General features: G+C 37.8%; 1 protein-coding gene across 1 annotated transcript in view; it reads left to right on the forward strand.

The window, feature by feature from the left end:
* The window catches only part of PARPBP (PARP1 binding protein), a 62,028-nt gene that overhangs the window by 12,567 nt on the left and 35,651 nt on the right, over nt 1-13,810 (forward strand). Inside the window, exons 3-6 of the mRNA XM_075428298.1 lie at nt 996-1,226; nt 2,928-3,038; nt 4,542-4,712; nt 7,059-7,213. Of these exons, the coding sequence (XP_075284413.1) occupies nt 996-1,226; nt 2,928-3,038; nt 4,542-4,712; nt 7,059-7,213 (668 nt within the window). The remainder of the gene's footprint in view (nt 1-995; nt 1,227-2,927; nt 3,039-4,541; nt 4,713-7,058; nt 7,214-13,810) is intronic.

The following is a 13,810-nucleotide window of genomic DNA, read 5'->3' on the forward strand; positions in this document are numbered from 1 at the left end:
AAGTCCAGGGTCAGTGGTCAAGACATGAAAAACAGGTGAACAAGTAACTAGTGAATAAAGGACCAAATTCTGAGGTAGAGGCCAGAAATATATGTAATCCTGCAGCCCAAAGCCTGTGTTTTGTCTGTTACCTTTAGCTCAATCTGATTAGTAGCAGAATTCTCTCCTATCTGCTTTCCCTTATGTAAGCAGCACCTTAATGCAATTCTTTCTTCTTGTGCATAGTGTGGTTTACAGGGATTGAAACTGATTTTCTGGCTTCCTATTGTAGTCTTTAACCATTGACAATACACTCATCTCCTTTACTGGCAACCACAAGAGACAGGCTCAGACTTTTTGCAGTTCCTTGTACCCTCACACTGAACTGGAAAATTTAATTAAAATATCTGATGCTCACTGAGCTGATTTCCTCCCCCTGCTCACAACTGTGAATCACTTGGTTTTAAAAAACAGTATTTTATTGAAAGCAAAAAAACATAATGCCAGGAATGAAACAAATTATTTCTTTCTTAGAATGCAGCAATAACTACTGTCATCTAGCTTCTTACTGATACAACTGGATGGTTGCTGGCTTGCATCCTACTTCCATCAGTAACACATCACTTGGTTTGTGACTCAAATAACAGGGCTTTGTCACTTACTCATCTTGTTTTTAAATTTCTGTGAATTCTGGCTTCACTGTTCCTGTCTGACACTTTCACCATTTTGTTTGCCATTTGTGCCCTGCTGCCGTACTTGTAACCTCCAACAATGCCAGGTTTGCTAGCAATTTTGGTTCTTTAGTTACTTCTGCTCTAAAGGTCCCTTCCAACCTTAAACATTCTATGATTCTGTAAATGAGATTACATGTAGTGTTATTGGACTACATACAGTCTCTCTTATTCTTAGTCTTTCCTGTTCTCCCATGTAGAGATATATGCAGCTTGTTTTAAAGTTATTTTTAAAGCTATGCTGCATACAAAACATAATATTTTTGTGTTTTTCTGTTCTATTAGCAATATGGAGATTTCACAGTGTCGCTTAGTGATGTGTTGGAAGCTTGGAAATATTTGTTACATGACAAACTGGGATTGTCATATGAAAACATGAAAGAACCTGAAAATTATCCTGACATAAAAAAAGCCTATCATGCCTTCTTAGCAAGAAGCAATATGTTAGATCTAATAGACATATGTCAGAAGTGCTATGATCTTGGACTTGTATCTGAAGATGAAAGCATAGCCCCTGTAAGTATTTTGTTTGTTGGATCTCTGAGATTGTTTTGACATATTTTTGATTCCAGTTGTGGATTTATGACACTTCTAAATATACACAGGAGCTCTGAAGTATTCACAAGTTACTTTGATCTTCAGCTGGGGAAGCAGAGGAGTTTAAATTACTTTTAAATTCACTTAAAAATTATTTTTTCTGTAGTCCTGCTGGCTGAGTGGGCCCCACAGCTCTTCTATGTGTATATCACTCTTTGCCAGAAGTGGAACTGGAAAATGAACTGTAGAGATTTGATAGCACTGGAGCAAAGTTTAGTGATTAACATGTGTCATGGAGTTTTGGTTGTATGTTGATATGCAGTCAAAATATTTTTAATGGTTATTTTAAAAATACCACTCTCTTAAAAGCATATATGTAGTCCCATATTACATTTTTGCAGAAACCAGGAGAGGTTCCAATTCAGCCACTCAAACTACATCAGAGCTGCTGACTATTGCAGCTCAGATGTTACTATGGCACTGCATCTGAGGCCATGTTCTAGGCTAGAGAAGTTCTAGTGTGTTACCCACTCTTAGACTGTGAAAGTGTATGAAAAATGAATTTGATCTCTATGTTATTGGGTAAAAATATGTGTAAGTAGCAATTAAGATTTTAAACACAAGGATTCCACTCGATTTGATTTGATTCTGTGCTTTTCAGAGCATGGAAAGGTCAGAAGACAAAGGATATTAATAACAAAAAAAATTAATGAATGTTGGATTTAGATGTGCATGCTTCTAATGAAAATTAGAGAGGAGTTAGTTGTCTGCTTTTACTGCCCCCTGTCTCAGCACTGCAGACTTAAACAAGTTACTGTTTATTTCACCTTCTGAATATGAAGTATGTTTAATTAGATGTCATTTTAATATACGGGAAGATCTATCAGTAAGTGAATGTTAATTGAGCTGAGATATATTATGAACATACCATGAATTATGAGTTACAGCATGATTAAAACTGTTTACCTTCCAGCTCTAGTAAGAACAAAAAACTTTCTACATAAAGTGGTCAAATATTGAACAGGTTGCCCAGAAAAGATATGGAATCTCATCTTTGCAGATATTAAAAACTTGGCTCAGCATGTCACTGAGCAACCTGGGCAAACTGGTCCTGCTTCAAGCATGAGTTTGTACTAGATCTCTATAGGTCCCTTTTAACCTAAATTATGATATGATTCTATGACAAGCATGTATGCTTGTAACCAGCTTGCCTACTTCCTTAAAGATTCGGAGAACCTGCACTTAAACACTCATGTAATTATTAGGCACAAAAGATATTATAAGGAGAACTGAAGTTCAGAAAGAGCATGGAAACTGTTTTTAAAAAAAAAATTCTTTTTCCTTCCTGTTTTCATGAGGATATAGAGAACTTGAGTGGGTTAATGAGCTCTTCTTAAACACGGTATAACATATTAAATGTTCTTCAAATGGAAGTAGCTGCTTGTAGTGCAAGTGTATTACATAGCTGTTCATGATATATTTTCTAAGTTAGTTCGAATCTTACACCTCAATTCTCTAATAAAACAGTTCTACTTTTAAAGACTAAAACCAAAATTGAGTTGTAAGTGCTGTTCTAAGAATGCTAGCAAACTGGCGGACATAGTTTCAGCAGGTTTTAATACTACTTTTTAATTTCTAGTCATCTTTGTGTTTAAGTTTATTCTAATCTTTTTGTTAAAGGTTCAACTATTGGAATTTTTTTCTGACATAATGAATGTACAAGCAAATAATGGTTCTGTTCTTTCTACTCCTTCTACCCCAGTCAAGAGGCAGGGCCAGGAGAATGTGAAGGTAAAAATTTTTTCTGTCTGTTTCATAATGTTCTGTATATATTAAAAAGATAACATAGTTTCTTTTTCCAATTATTGGTATTAGCATGTTGCTGGTTTAAAAAACCAGAACATGTATATTTGAACTCTGTATCACTCGAGTATATTGTGTGTGTATGGGGTGAAGGACAGAAACCTATACTCTGGAAGACAGTCCTCTTATGGCAGACACTTGATGTAGGCTTTGTCTGGCTTGAAACACCAGGGAATCAATTTTTCTACAAGTACACCATCACTCAAACATTGTCTTGCCTGAGAGTTAAATGGTTTGCCCCATGCTGCAAAGTGAAATGTTAGGTGAAGTAAACCTCTTTAAATTTGTTTTATTAGCTTGTACTCCTTTACATACAGAAGAAATCTGTATAGCCACTGTAGTGGTAGCTGTAGCAAAGCAAACAAAGTTTGCCGGCCTCAGTAGAGGACTTAAAGACGTTCTGGGAATATTGGATTTTTTTCTTTTACCCTTTAAACCCCCAAAACATGAATCTCGGAATACTATATAACCATGCCTGAAGTGCTGGAGCCTGGGTCATTTCCAGACTGGCTTTTCTCATGGTAAGTGGCAATTTCAGTTCAATATTTGGGTACAACTCAATGTTTCTAAACAAGAAAATATTTTCTGGACTATTATTCTCCTCTGGATAGTACTTCTACCACTAACATAATGGCGTTCTTGCTGCTCTGATTTACATAATAAAAATATTCCTTGCTCTTTCTCTTAAATCTGTCTTTTCAGAACGTCACGCATGTGTGTGGGTTTTTTTCACTGCCTACATTTTTGTTGTATATATCCTGTTGTTTAAGAAGTTGTTCCACAGCAAATGTAGGTTTTCTCATTATCTTTCATTTGTTAATGGCCTTTTTTGCTCTGTTTTCTTTGTTTGTGACAAAACTGTAAATTTTCCAGTTCTGAATCTGTTGTTCTTGCAGGGTCCAGAACAGTGCTGCAATATAATCAATTACAATGTTAAGTTTTGGTTATATGGCTGGAGCTGGGTCACAATTTATGTCCAAACTCAATCAGTGGATTTTCTGTGATTGAAATCCCCTGAGACCCAAAGGATTACTGAATCTGGTGTGGAGCTGGCGAGTTGTTTAAAATCTTAGCTTATCTGAAGTTGATGACAAATCCTTCTGTGGTTTAACAGTGCTAGTATTTTTCCTTGGGATAGAAAAGGAATATCTGTGAACAAGTTGCCAAGTAAAAACTGATAGACAATTTTAATAGCTAGAGATCCAGCCCTCAAATATTTTGTGAATATTGAAGTACAGTATATGTAAACATATTAATAATGTTTGCTTTTGTCAGTGCTTCCAGAATTCCCATACAAAAAGTAGCATTTTGAAGTCATGGAAGGTGAAATTCTTACTCTTTCAAAAATCATATCAGTACATATCTAATTAGCTTTAAAAAAAGGAACATAATTTAGCAGCAGGATGACCAGTTTGATGCTTTCTTACACAGGTGAAAATCCTGGCAAAGAAGTGTGTTTGTTCCTACTTAAGCCTGTTGGTGAATTCTAAGGATGATCTGGCATTGGCTCATATTCTAAATGTTCCTGACAGAGGACTTGGTAGAGAAGCCTTCACTAACCTAAAACATGCGTCACAGAAGAGAAAAATGTCCACATTCCTGGTATGTGTGTCAAATGAAACTCGCTGTAGATGAGAGGCTATGAAATAGACTTATAAACATAAAATATTGCTTTAATCTTGTATGCAAGACTGACATTTGCAATCCAAGTCAAATACCACATAAACATGATTTCTAGGTTAAGAAGACACAACAGATTCTATGTGAAGAAATGGATACTTGCTTGGTAGTGAGGAAAATTACTTGTGTGGGTGTACCTCTAGAGCTCTGAAGTGTGATATTGTAAAAATGGGCATTGAGACTGTTCATCGCAAACAGTGGCTGGAATCCTGAAAAAGTTTACTGTCTTGAACATGAATCTAAGATAGGCTTTTTATTATTACTTTTAAAATTTTGAAATCTTGGCAGATACTGTGAAGTGAGGTCATGAGTATACATATCAAAGAAAAAAGACAAAGGAAGAAAAGCTGGCATTAGACTAGGTGTTACTGCTTACCAAATACCTCTAAAAGCAATGAGGTTGGATTAAATAAATATCACAGAGCAGTATTAACAGTAACAAAACTGCGCCACTAACAATTCATTACAATGCATTTCAGTTTTAATGTGCCTTAAGTATTTTGGTTAAATAGTAGAACAGCATTTTTATGTGCATCTGTTAAACTTCAGATATCTGGAACCGAAAGTATTTCTATGTACAAAATCCTTTTCTTAAAGCAACCTGGTGACAATGTCCTGCCTTTGACATATACATTAGAACAGAGACCAAAATTTGAAAGAGCAGTATTGCATTTTTTTCAGCTTTGACTTAGAATTTGCAGAGGGTCATGGTTTCTAGTCATATGCAGCTTGATCAGTCTTGAAATACTCTCCAAGAAGTGATTGATATGGGACATTGCTGCTCATTTTATTCACAAAGGCACAGAGTTGAAAAAAAGCCTCAAGACAGTGGTATATACTTTCCTCTATGCCCCTGTGTACGAGTAGAAAAAGCTACAGTATCAATGTACAGTGCTCAGAGGCTTGTTGCTAAAGAATCTAGTTTGGTATCTGAGGTGCTTTTATACTTACAGTAGTTACAGTCAGTACAGAGCCATCTCGAAAAATAGTTGGAATAAGATGAGCAAGAATTCTTTCTCCAGAGAACTGCTGTAGTCCCTCATATTCAAAATAATCAAATTTTGCAGACAACAGCAGACCAGAGGAAAAACAGTATGGGTATGTAACAGTCACTGAAGCAGCTGCATTCTGAGATTTTTATGGTTGAATAAATATGCAAAATTTGTGAAATCTCGGTTCCAGGATTAATTACTTTGGTCCTAATGCTCTGTTAACATTGTATTAAAAAAAAAAAGTATGTGTTTGGACTGGATTTATTACCTCTTCCTCACAGTTGCCAGAGGGGAAACTTCTCTATCGTGTAAAGACCTCTTCTTTTCTGGCATCTATGTCTCACAGGATTTCTACAAAGCCAGAATATTTTCCATTGGGAAGGCAAGGTCTTATGAACTGTACTTGATCCACAGGAAATCTTTAGCACAAAGGCAGAAATACTGGCAGGTTTACTTTATTTGCTAGAGTAATTCCAGTTGTACTCTTTCCAGTCCCAAAAGCTTTATGATTTAACTGTATAGTATTAAATTAAAATTTATATGTAGAATTAATATTACTACATCTGTGTCAAGCATATTGGATTGTTATCTTTACTCCAGAAATGTGGAAGAACTGCTAAGGGTTTTTATTCTGACTGTTGCCTTAAAATTTGAGGGGTTGTCCTCTAAGGTGTACTGCTTTTGGAACATACCTTGTTTTCAGTATCTTCATAGCATATAGAAATATATGGAAACTTTCAGAATTGGGTACCTATGATGGTAAAAGCCTTCACTGTTACGATTTTTCAAAAGCTTTGATTATACATTATTTTTATTTTACACCTCTGAAAATAAAGATACTATTGAAATCAACTCTTACGTGCTTACATTAAAATTGTTCTTGGGTCCTAGACAGCCCTCTGAATACAAGAGTAGTTTTTGTGAGGTCAGCATAAACACTTAAACAGCAGTAACAACAGAAAAATTCTATACCCTGGGGTAATAAAGTGTTTTCTCAGCTGTCAAAAGGCCAACGTAAATATCAAATTAGCTGGGTCATTTTCACTTTGGCTCGTGTTTTGGTTTTTTATACTGCTGCACTATTCCAGTATTGATGTTGCAAATATTTATGGTACAAAGCTTGCCATTAAGAGGTATGCTATTGATTTCAGCTAGATTATTTTTGCTATCAGCTAGGTGTTATATGCTGTTTGCAAATCTGTAGGAGAGGCTCACTTCAAGATGCGTACATTTTGTGTATGTCTAGTTTCATATTTCTGAATATTTCTCCTAATAGATGGCAACATCTTTTATCCGAACTGTAGAACTTGGAGGAAGAGGCTGTGCATCTTCCTTATTCGATCCTTTAAGAATCCATGTAAAGGGGCTTTCGGACTTTGTAAATTTTGTTGACAAACTGCAAGAAATTGTTGGTGAAATCTTAAATCCAAGGTAATAGAATTTCTGTTTTATTTTTGTCTTGTTGAGCACCTTTTTTTGTTTAATTTCTTACGCTTGTGTCTTGGAGGGAGAAGAGAAGAAAAGCTAATAATTTGCTTAATATTTCAGAGTAAATGTTTACAACTTAAACCTTATTAGAAGATATAAAGAACTGAAAGATAATTAGGGTAAGATTACAGATTTTTTGATGTTATTCTTTGTATTAAATTTGTACCAAATCAATGTATGGGTGGCTATTTGGTCAGTTCCCGAGTTGTAAATCAGTTTCAAAAAATTTCAGTCTCATGGGTCTGGTAAGTACATAGGCTGATATGTGCTTTAATTCTTGCTTGTTAATTACTTCCATTTTGTCATTTCATTGTATATACCCTTATATAAAGGAGTCTTTTTATTGCTGCTGACAATGATGACATTGGTTATTTAGCCTTTCTTTTCTCTTCTTTTTAACTATGTAAGTGAAGCATAAGAATTATTAGGAAGGCTCTGGTGAAGTCACTGATTTTGAATGTTTTTGAAGACCTGAAGTTAGTCTTTTGGGCAGGCTTATAAATGTGAGATTAGACAGAAGTATAAGTGTAACACAAGAATTTGAATTGGTAAGTGCTGGCATTAGTACAGAGAAGAGCAGTTTTCTTAAGCATTATCATAGAATGCTTTAGGTTGGAAGGGACATTTAGAGGTCATCTAGCCCAACCCCCCTGCACTGAGCAGGGACATCTTCAACTAGAGCAGGCTGCTCAGAGCCCTGTCCAACCTGGCCTTGAATGTTTCCAGGGATGGGGCCTCCACTATTTCTCTGGGCAACCTGTTCCAGTGTTTCACCACCCTCACTGTAAAAAATTTCTTCCTTATATCCAGTCTAGATCTACCCTCCCTTAGTTTAAAACCATTACCCCTTGTCCTATCACATCAGGCCTTGCTAAAAAGGTTTTCCCATTCTTTCCTGTAGGCCCCCTTCAAGTACTGAAAGGCTGCAATAAGGTCTCCCCAGAGCCTTCTGTTCTTCAGGCTGAACAGCCCCAACTCTCTCAGCCTTTCCTCGTAGGAGAGGTGTTCGAGCCCTCTGGACATTTTTGTGGCCCTCCTCTGGACCTGCTCCAGCAGCTCCATGTCTTTCTTGTGCTGAGGGCTCCAGAGCTGGACGCAGGACTCCAGGTGGGGTCTGAGCAGAGCAGAGGGGCAGAATCCCCTCCCTCGACCTGCTGGCCATGCTGCTTTTGATGCAGGCCAGGATACAGTTGGCCTTCTGTTCTGTGAGTGCACATTGGTGGCTCATATCCAGCTTTTCATTGACCAGTACACCCACGTCCTTCTCGGAATCTCCCTTCATCCCCAGTCTGTATTGATACTGGGGGTTGCCCTGACCCAGGTGCAGGAAGTTAGAAGTTACAGAAGTTAGTAATTTTTCTTCATTTATAATCAGTAATTTTTCTATTAAAAACTTTAGGAAATCAGCTGTAGTAGTTCTGTCCTTAATAATAAAGAGTCTTTTTTTAGGCTGAATTGAGTCTAATCCACACAGTTGAAAACAAAATGTTATAAGCAAACCATAAGCATTATTTAAATTACTGTTCAGTTGTCATTGAAGCTGGAAGTGGGAAGTATTTGTGAAATTGTCTTGCAGTATTTTTTTTTTTACTTTTTAATTCTACTTCTTTCATTTCAACGTCCTGGATGCCAGAGACATGCTGTCTCTGCTGGTGATTAAAGAAAACTTTTGACTCAACGTCTAATGTATACTTTGTTCTTTATTGAAGTCATATCTGGCACTGTACACTGGTTAAGAAGAGGAAAAAAAAATCATTTATGTGCATGAGCTTACTTTTTAGGGTGGAAAGACCACTTTTTCAGGTATGTACAGTTCAACAAAGTAGCATAAAATGCTGCATCTTGTTAATTACCATTTTGTTTAAGGCACATGAGAAGAATCAGAGTGGAATAGCTGCTGGGAATTACCAGTTTCTAATTGGGAGAATCCTTTAGAGCTTGTAAATTCTTTTTAGCAGTCAGCTATTTGTTCTGTTGCTTTCTGTCTTCCTGTTGCTGTAGCTGCTGTCCTTTTCCTCAGTGTTCTATTCCTATTGTAATTCTACATACGTAGTATGACAGTCTATCTTGCTTTGGGATATAAAGCTTGTTAACATCAGATTCTGGTGTGTTCATTCTGGTGTGTCCATTATGTTGCATGTTGTCATGGTTTAACCTGGTAAGCACTAGGCAGCTGCTTGCTCACCCCTCCCTTTCTTCCTCAGCGGGGTGAGGAGTAGAAATGGACAGAAGGGGAAGCTTGTGGGTTGAGATAAACAGTTTATAAAACAACAAAGTAAATACTACTAATCATACTACTGCTAATAATGATTATAATGAATATGCAACACGAACTACATACAATAGAAGTTTTCTCACCACCTGACAACCAATTCACAGCCAGTCCCTGAGCAGCGATCGTGGAACACCAAAATCAAGAATTTCAGAAAATTCCTGAAAAAGCTTGAACTCCTGGACAAGAGAGGATTTGAACTTATTGAAATGAGAAGAGCAGATAGCTTCCTGCCCCCAGAACCAAACCCACTCATAAACTAAGCATGGCATCTGTGGTATGGAATATTTCCATTGTCCATCTTGGGCTATTTGTCTGGCTGTGCTCTCCCCACTCCTGCACACCTGCGCATTAGCTGAATGAGAAACTGGAAAAAGTCTTTGATTTCATAGCAGCAACTGAAAACATCAGTGTTATCAACATTCTTCTCATACTAAATCAAGTCAACATTATATCAACATTCTCATACTAAATCCAAAATACAGCAGCTACTGAGAGGAAAATTAACTCTATCCCAGCTGAAACCAGGACATATGTATACACATAGGTGCTGTTGGTTGTACCACTGACCAAGAATGGAAGCTAGCTCTATCATGGTGTTTCTCGTAAGTCTTGTACTTTATATGGGCTTTATAACTTCACGATTTAAAATACTGCTATGGTAATGTGGTGTTTTGAATGAAATAGTTAACTGTCTTCATGCAGTTAGAAACTTTCTCATAACTAGCATGGTTGTTTTTGGAGTTTAGTATGAGAAGGAATATAAGAACTTACAAATATCTTAGCTGTTAGGGAAACCAAGACCTTCCTAGGCTTCCTGTGTTCCAGGTGTGGGGCAGCTAGGAACGGGGGGGGTGGGGGGGGGTGGGGGTGGGGGTGTGTAGATGTAGAGACCTTGACTGACATCCAGGTTGATCAATGAGAGTATTCCATGTGTCATTATTTGTATATAATTGTATTTGGCTTTTCTGGCTCGTCAGAACAGTCCTTTTTGGGAAGACTGTTCTCGTTCAGTTCAGTTTGGTTAGTTTTATTAGTTCGGCCGTCTGCTATTCTGCCATTTCGCAGTTGGCTTTTGGGCCTTCCTGCCTTTCTTGTCTCGCTGCTTTCTGCATGGGATCAGCTGTTCTGGACCAGAGTGCTCTCTTCCCGGGACTGGCTGCTCAACATGGGCAGAGGAATTGGTGAGGAATTCAGTTTTATTTTGTGTATTAGTAGTATTTTGTTACTCCTATTAAACTGTTTTTATCTCAACCCCCAAGTTTTCTGTTTTGTCCATTTCTCTTCTCTACCCGGCTGAGGGGAAAAGGGAGGGGTGAGTGAGTGGCTGTCTAGTGTTCAGTTGCTAGCTGGGGTTAAACCATGACATGCTTTTATATATGTATCTATACAGTATTTGGTGCTTATAGAAATACACCAATCAGTTGTCTGTCTTTAAAAGAATCTTGATTAGTGTGCTGAAGTTTCCAAATATTATAGGACTAGTATACAGCTTAGAAACTGTAAGGGTCACAACATTGGTAAACAAAAAGATATTTTTCTTAAGTGTTTGACAAGCCATTTGAGCAAGACTGTATGCCCTGCCTGTGGTGTGACAGTTGTTATGAATTCCAGAAGATGCAGTTTTACACAAGAAGTTTCTCTAGTTCTGTTACTACTGCAGTCTAAAGAACAGAGGAAAAAAAGCAACAATGCAGTAAAAGTTTCAGTTGCTTAGTCTTTAGAAGCCTGCTGAGAAATCTAAGAGCAAACTGGACAACCTATCTGTGGTATTGCTGTTTCTCTTATGTAGAGATTAGCCAAGCTACAAACAACAGGTCTCAGTATTTGTTATGCCACAAGATAAAAGCAGTATTTTTGGTTGTTAATGATTAGAAATCTGTTATTTCAGTTTCATCTTGTTACAGTGGAGATCTTATGAAACTTGAACTTGCATAAAGTACAAAGTGGCCAAATAAATGCTGAGTTGTTGTGGAACTTAGGTTGAAAAGATGCTTACTTCATCTGCCCGAGTCAAGTTCCTTTTGCTTTGGAAACCTAGATATCAAATTGAAGGTGTTGGACAGTGATGGGATGTGGTTAAGAATATTTTGAACATAGTAGGAGACAGCAGATACTTGGTTGCACTCTAACCTATGTAGAATAACAAACGTGTTTCTCATCCCCAAGTCATTCAGCGAAGAAAGTGGACAGTAGATGAGGTGAGGGAAAGGAAAGCTGTCGAACAGAGTGGAAAATTAATGAAACTGATGATGTAATTTCAAATATGGCACAAAGTGTAAGCAGAGCTGATAGCAGGAGAAATGGAAAGGTACAATGAACTTATTAGTTTTAAGGAGTATTCACTGAGCAGAATGAACTTTCTTACGAATCTCTGGAATTTTGAAATAGTTCGTTTACCTTTCCTCATTCTCCAGATGTCGAAGATTAGAAGAAATCACTAATATTTCAAGAGTCAGTAGCATGAAGATTCCTTGAAGTTTGGGGTTGCTGTAAAACTTGTAAGCCTAAAACTATTTACAGATTCTGTACATATGAGACCTGAACAATGTTTATGCGGTATATGGAGAGCCAGGATGTTCTACTTTTTGTGCCCGTTTCTTGACAAGAAACGTTGTATTTGTCAGTGAAGTGGGTGATTATTATACTTCTGAGGATCTGGAAACTCTTTTCTGTTGGTATAAATGACAAAGTGCAAAACTAATCCATCATTCTGGAAATCCTTTTCCCTTAGGCCAGACCTTCTTGCATCTGGAAAGAACTTATTCTATTTCTGGAATTACTTTTTTCAAGTTCGTAAAAGATGTGTGTGACTTAATACTGAATGATGGAAAGGTGTATGTCTTATTGGTTACTGCACTTTCTGGTTCATATAGGCATATATGTGTCTGTATCTACAGATATATATTTAAAAGTCCCAACTGATTTTGTAGAGTAGCAAAGTTGGTGGGTGGGCAGTAAATTTTCTTCTTGAATTGGACCCAGACTTTGCTGTAAGCACTGATCACTAGGTGACACTATTGCACAGCTCACATTAGTAACAGTTTAAATCTAAAGTTGGCTGCATAGTTATATTCAGCACATTTGAGCAAGTGTGATGCTTTGGAGTGGGTCTTCAGGTCTGTGAGCAGTCTTCTACAGCCAATCGTAGAAGTTATACAGCTTGATTTGATCATGCACATGGATGAGTGTGTGGAGCTTTCCCTTGACAAGGAAAATGCTATTTCTTATGTGTTGCTTTTGTGAAGCTGTGATTGCATATGGAGATGCAGTCATATTTGGGGGGAGAATGCATATGAGATTTTATCTGGTCTTGTGCTTAATCTTTGAGTTAATTGGATAGTGTTCATGCAGCCCTGGAGCTTTGTGTTCTGAACTTGTTGGAAAGTTGTGCAAGCATGTGCAAAACATTGTCTACAGGACTCCTTAAACTTAGGTTCATAGAATAATTCAGATTGGAAGGAACATCGGGAAGTTTTTGGTTCAACACCCTGCTCAAAGCAATTATGGGGTCAGCTGAGGTTAATCAAGGCTTTATGCAGTCAAGCTTTGAAAGACTCCAAGGATGGAGACTGCACAGTCTCTCTCTTGGCAACCTGTTTCACTGCTGGAGTGTGCTCATGGTAAGAAGTGTCTTTTTCTTATATCAAGTTGGGACCTCTCTTATTTCAATTTACGTCTGTCTCTTGCTCGCACTAACTGCTAACATCAGGAGCTTGGCTGCATCTTCTTGGTTGCCTTCTTGTAGGTATTGGAAAGCTGCTAGTAGATCCCCATGAAGCCTTCTGTTCTCCAGACTAAAGCTGTTCTTTTAGCTGCTTCTCACAGGGATTGTCTCCCTGACCATCTTGGCAGCCCTCTGCTGAACTTGCTCCAGTTTACCAGTGTCTTTCCTGAACCAGGGAGCCCAAAATGGGATGCAGTAGTCTAAATTTGGTCCAACAAGTGCTGATTGGAGAGGGATAATCACATTCCTCAGACTACTGGCTATGCTACTGTTGATACAGCCAAGGATACTGTTGGCCTTCTTTGCTGCCAAGGCACACTCTTGGCTCAGAGTTAGCTTGCTGAACGTACACCAAGACTCTCAGGTTCTTTTACATAGAGCTGCTCCCTCAGCCTTTATCATTGCAAGAGGTCATCCCTTTCCAAGACTTTGCATGACCTGTTTTGTATGGTTCCTGTCAGCCCATTCCTCCTATATGTTTAGGTGTCTCTGCATAGCAGCTCTGTCCTCAAGCATATTGACTGTTCCATCCAATTTGGTG

This window comes from Opisthocomus hoazin, chromosome 8, assembly GCF_030867145.1.
Source record: "Opisthocomus hoazin isolate bOpiHoa1 chromosome 8, bOpiHoa1.hap1, whole genome shotgun sequence".
Taxonomy (NCBI): Eukaryota; Metazoa; Chordata; class Aves; order Opisthocomiformes; family Opisthocomidae; genus Opisthocomus; species Opisthocomus hoazin.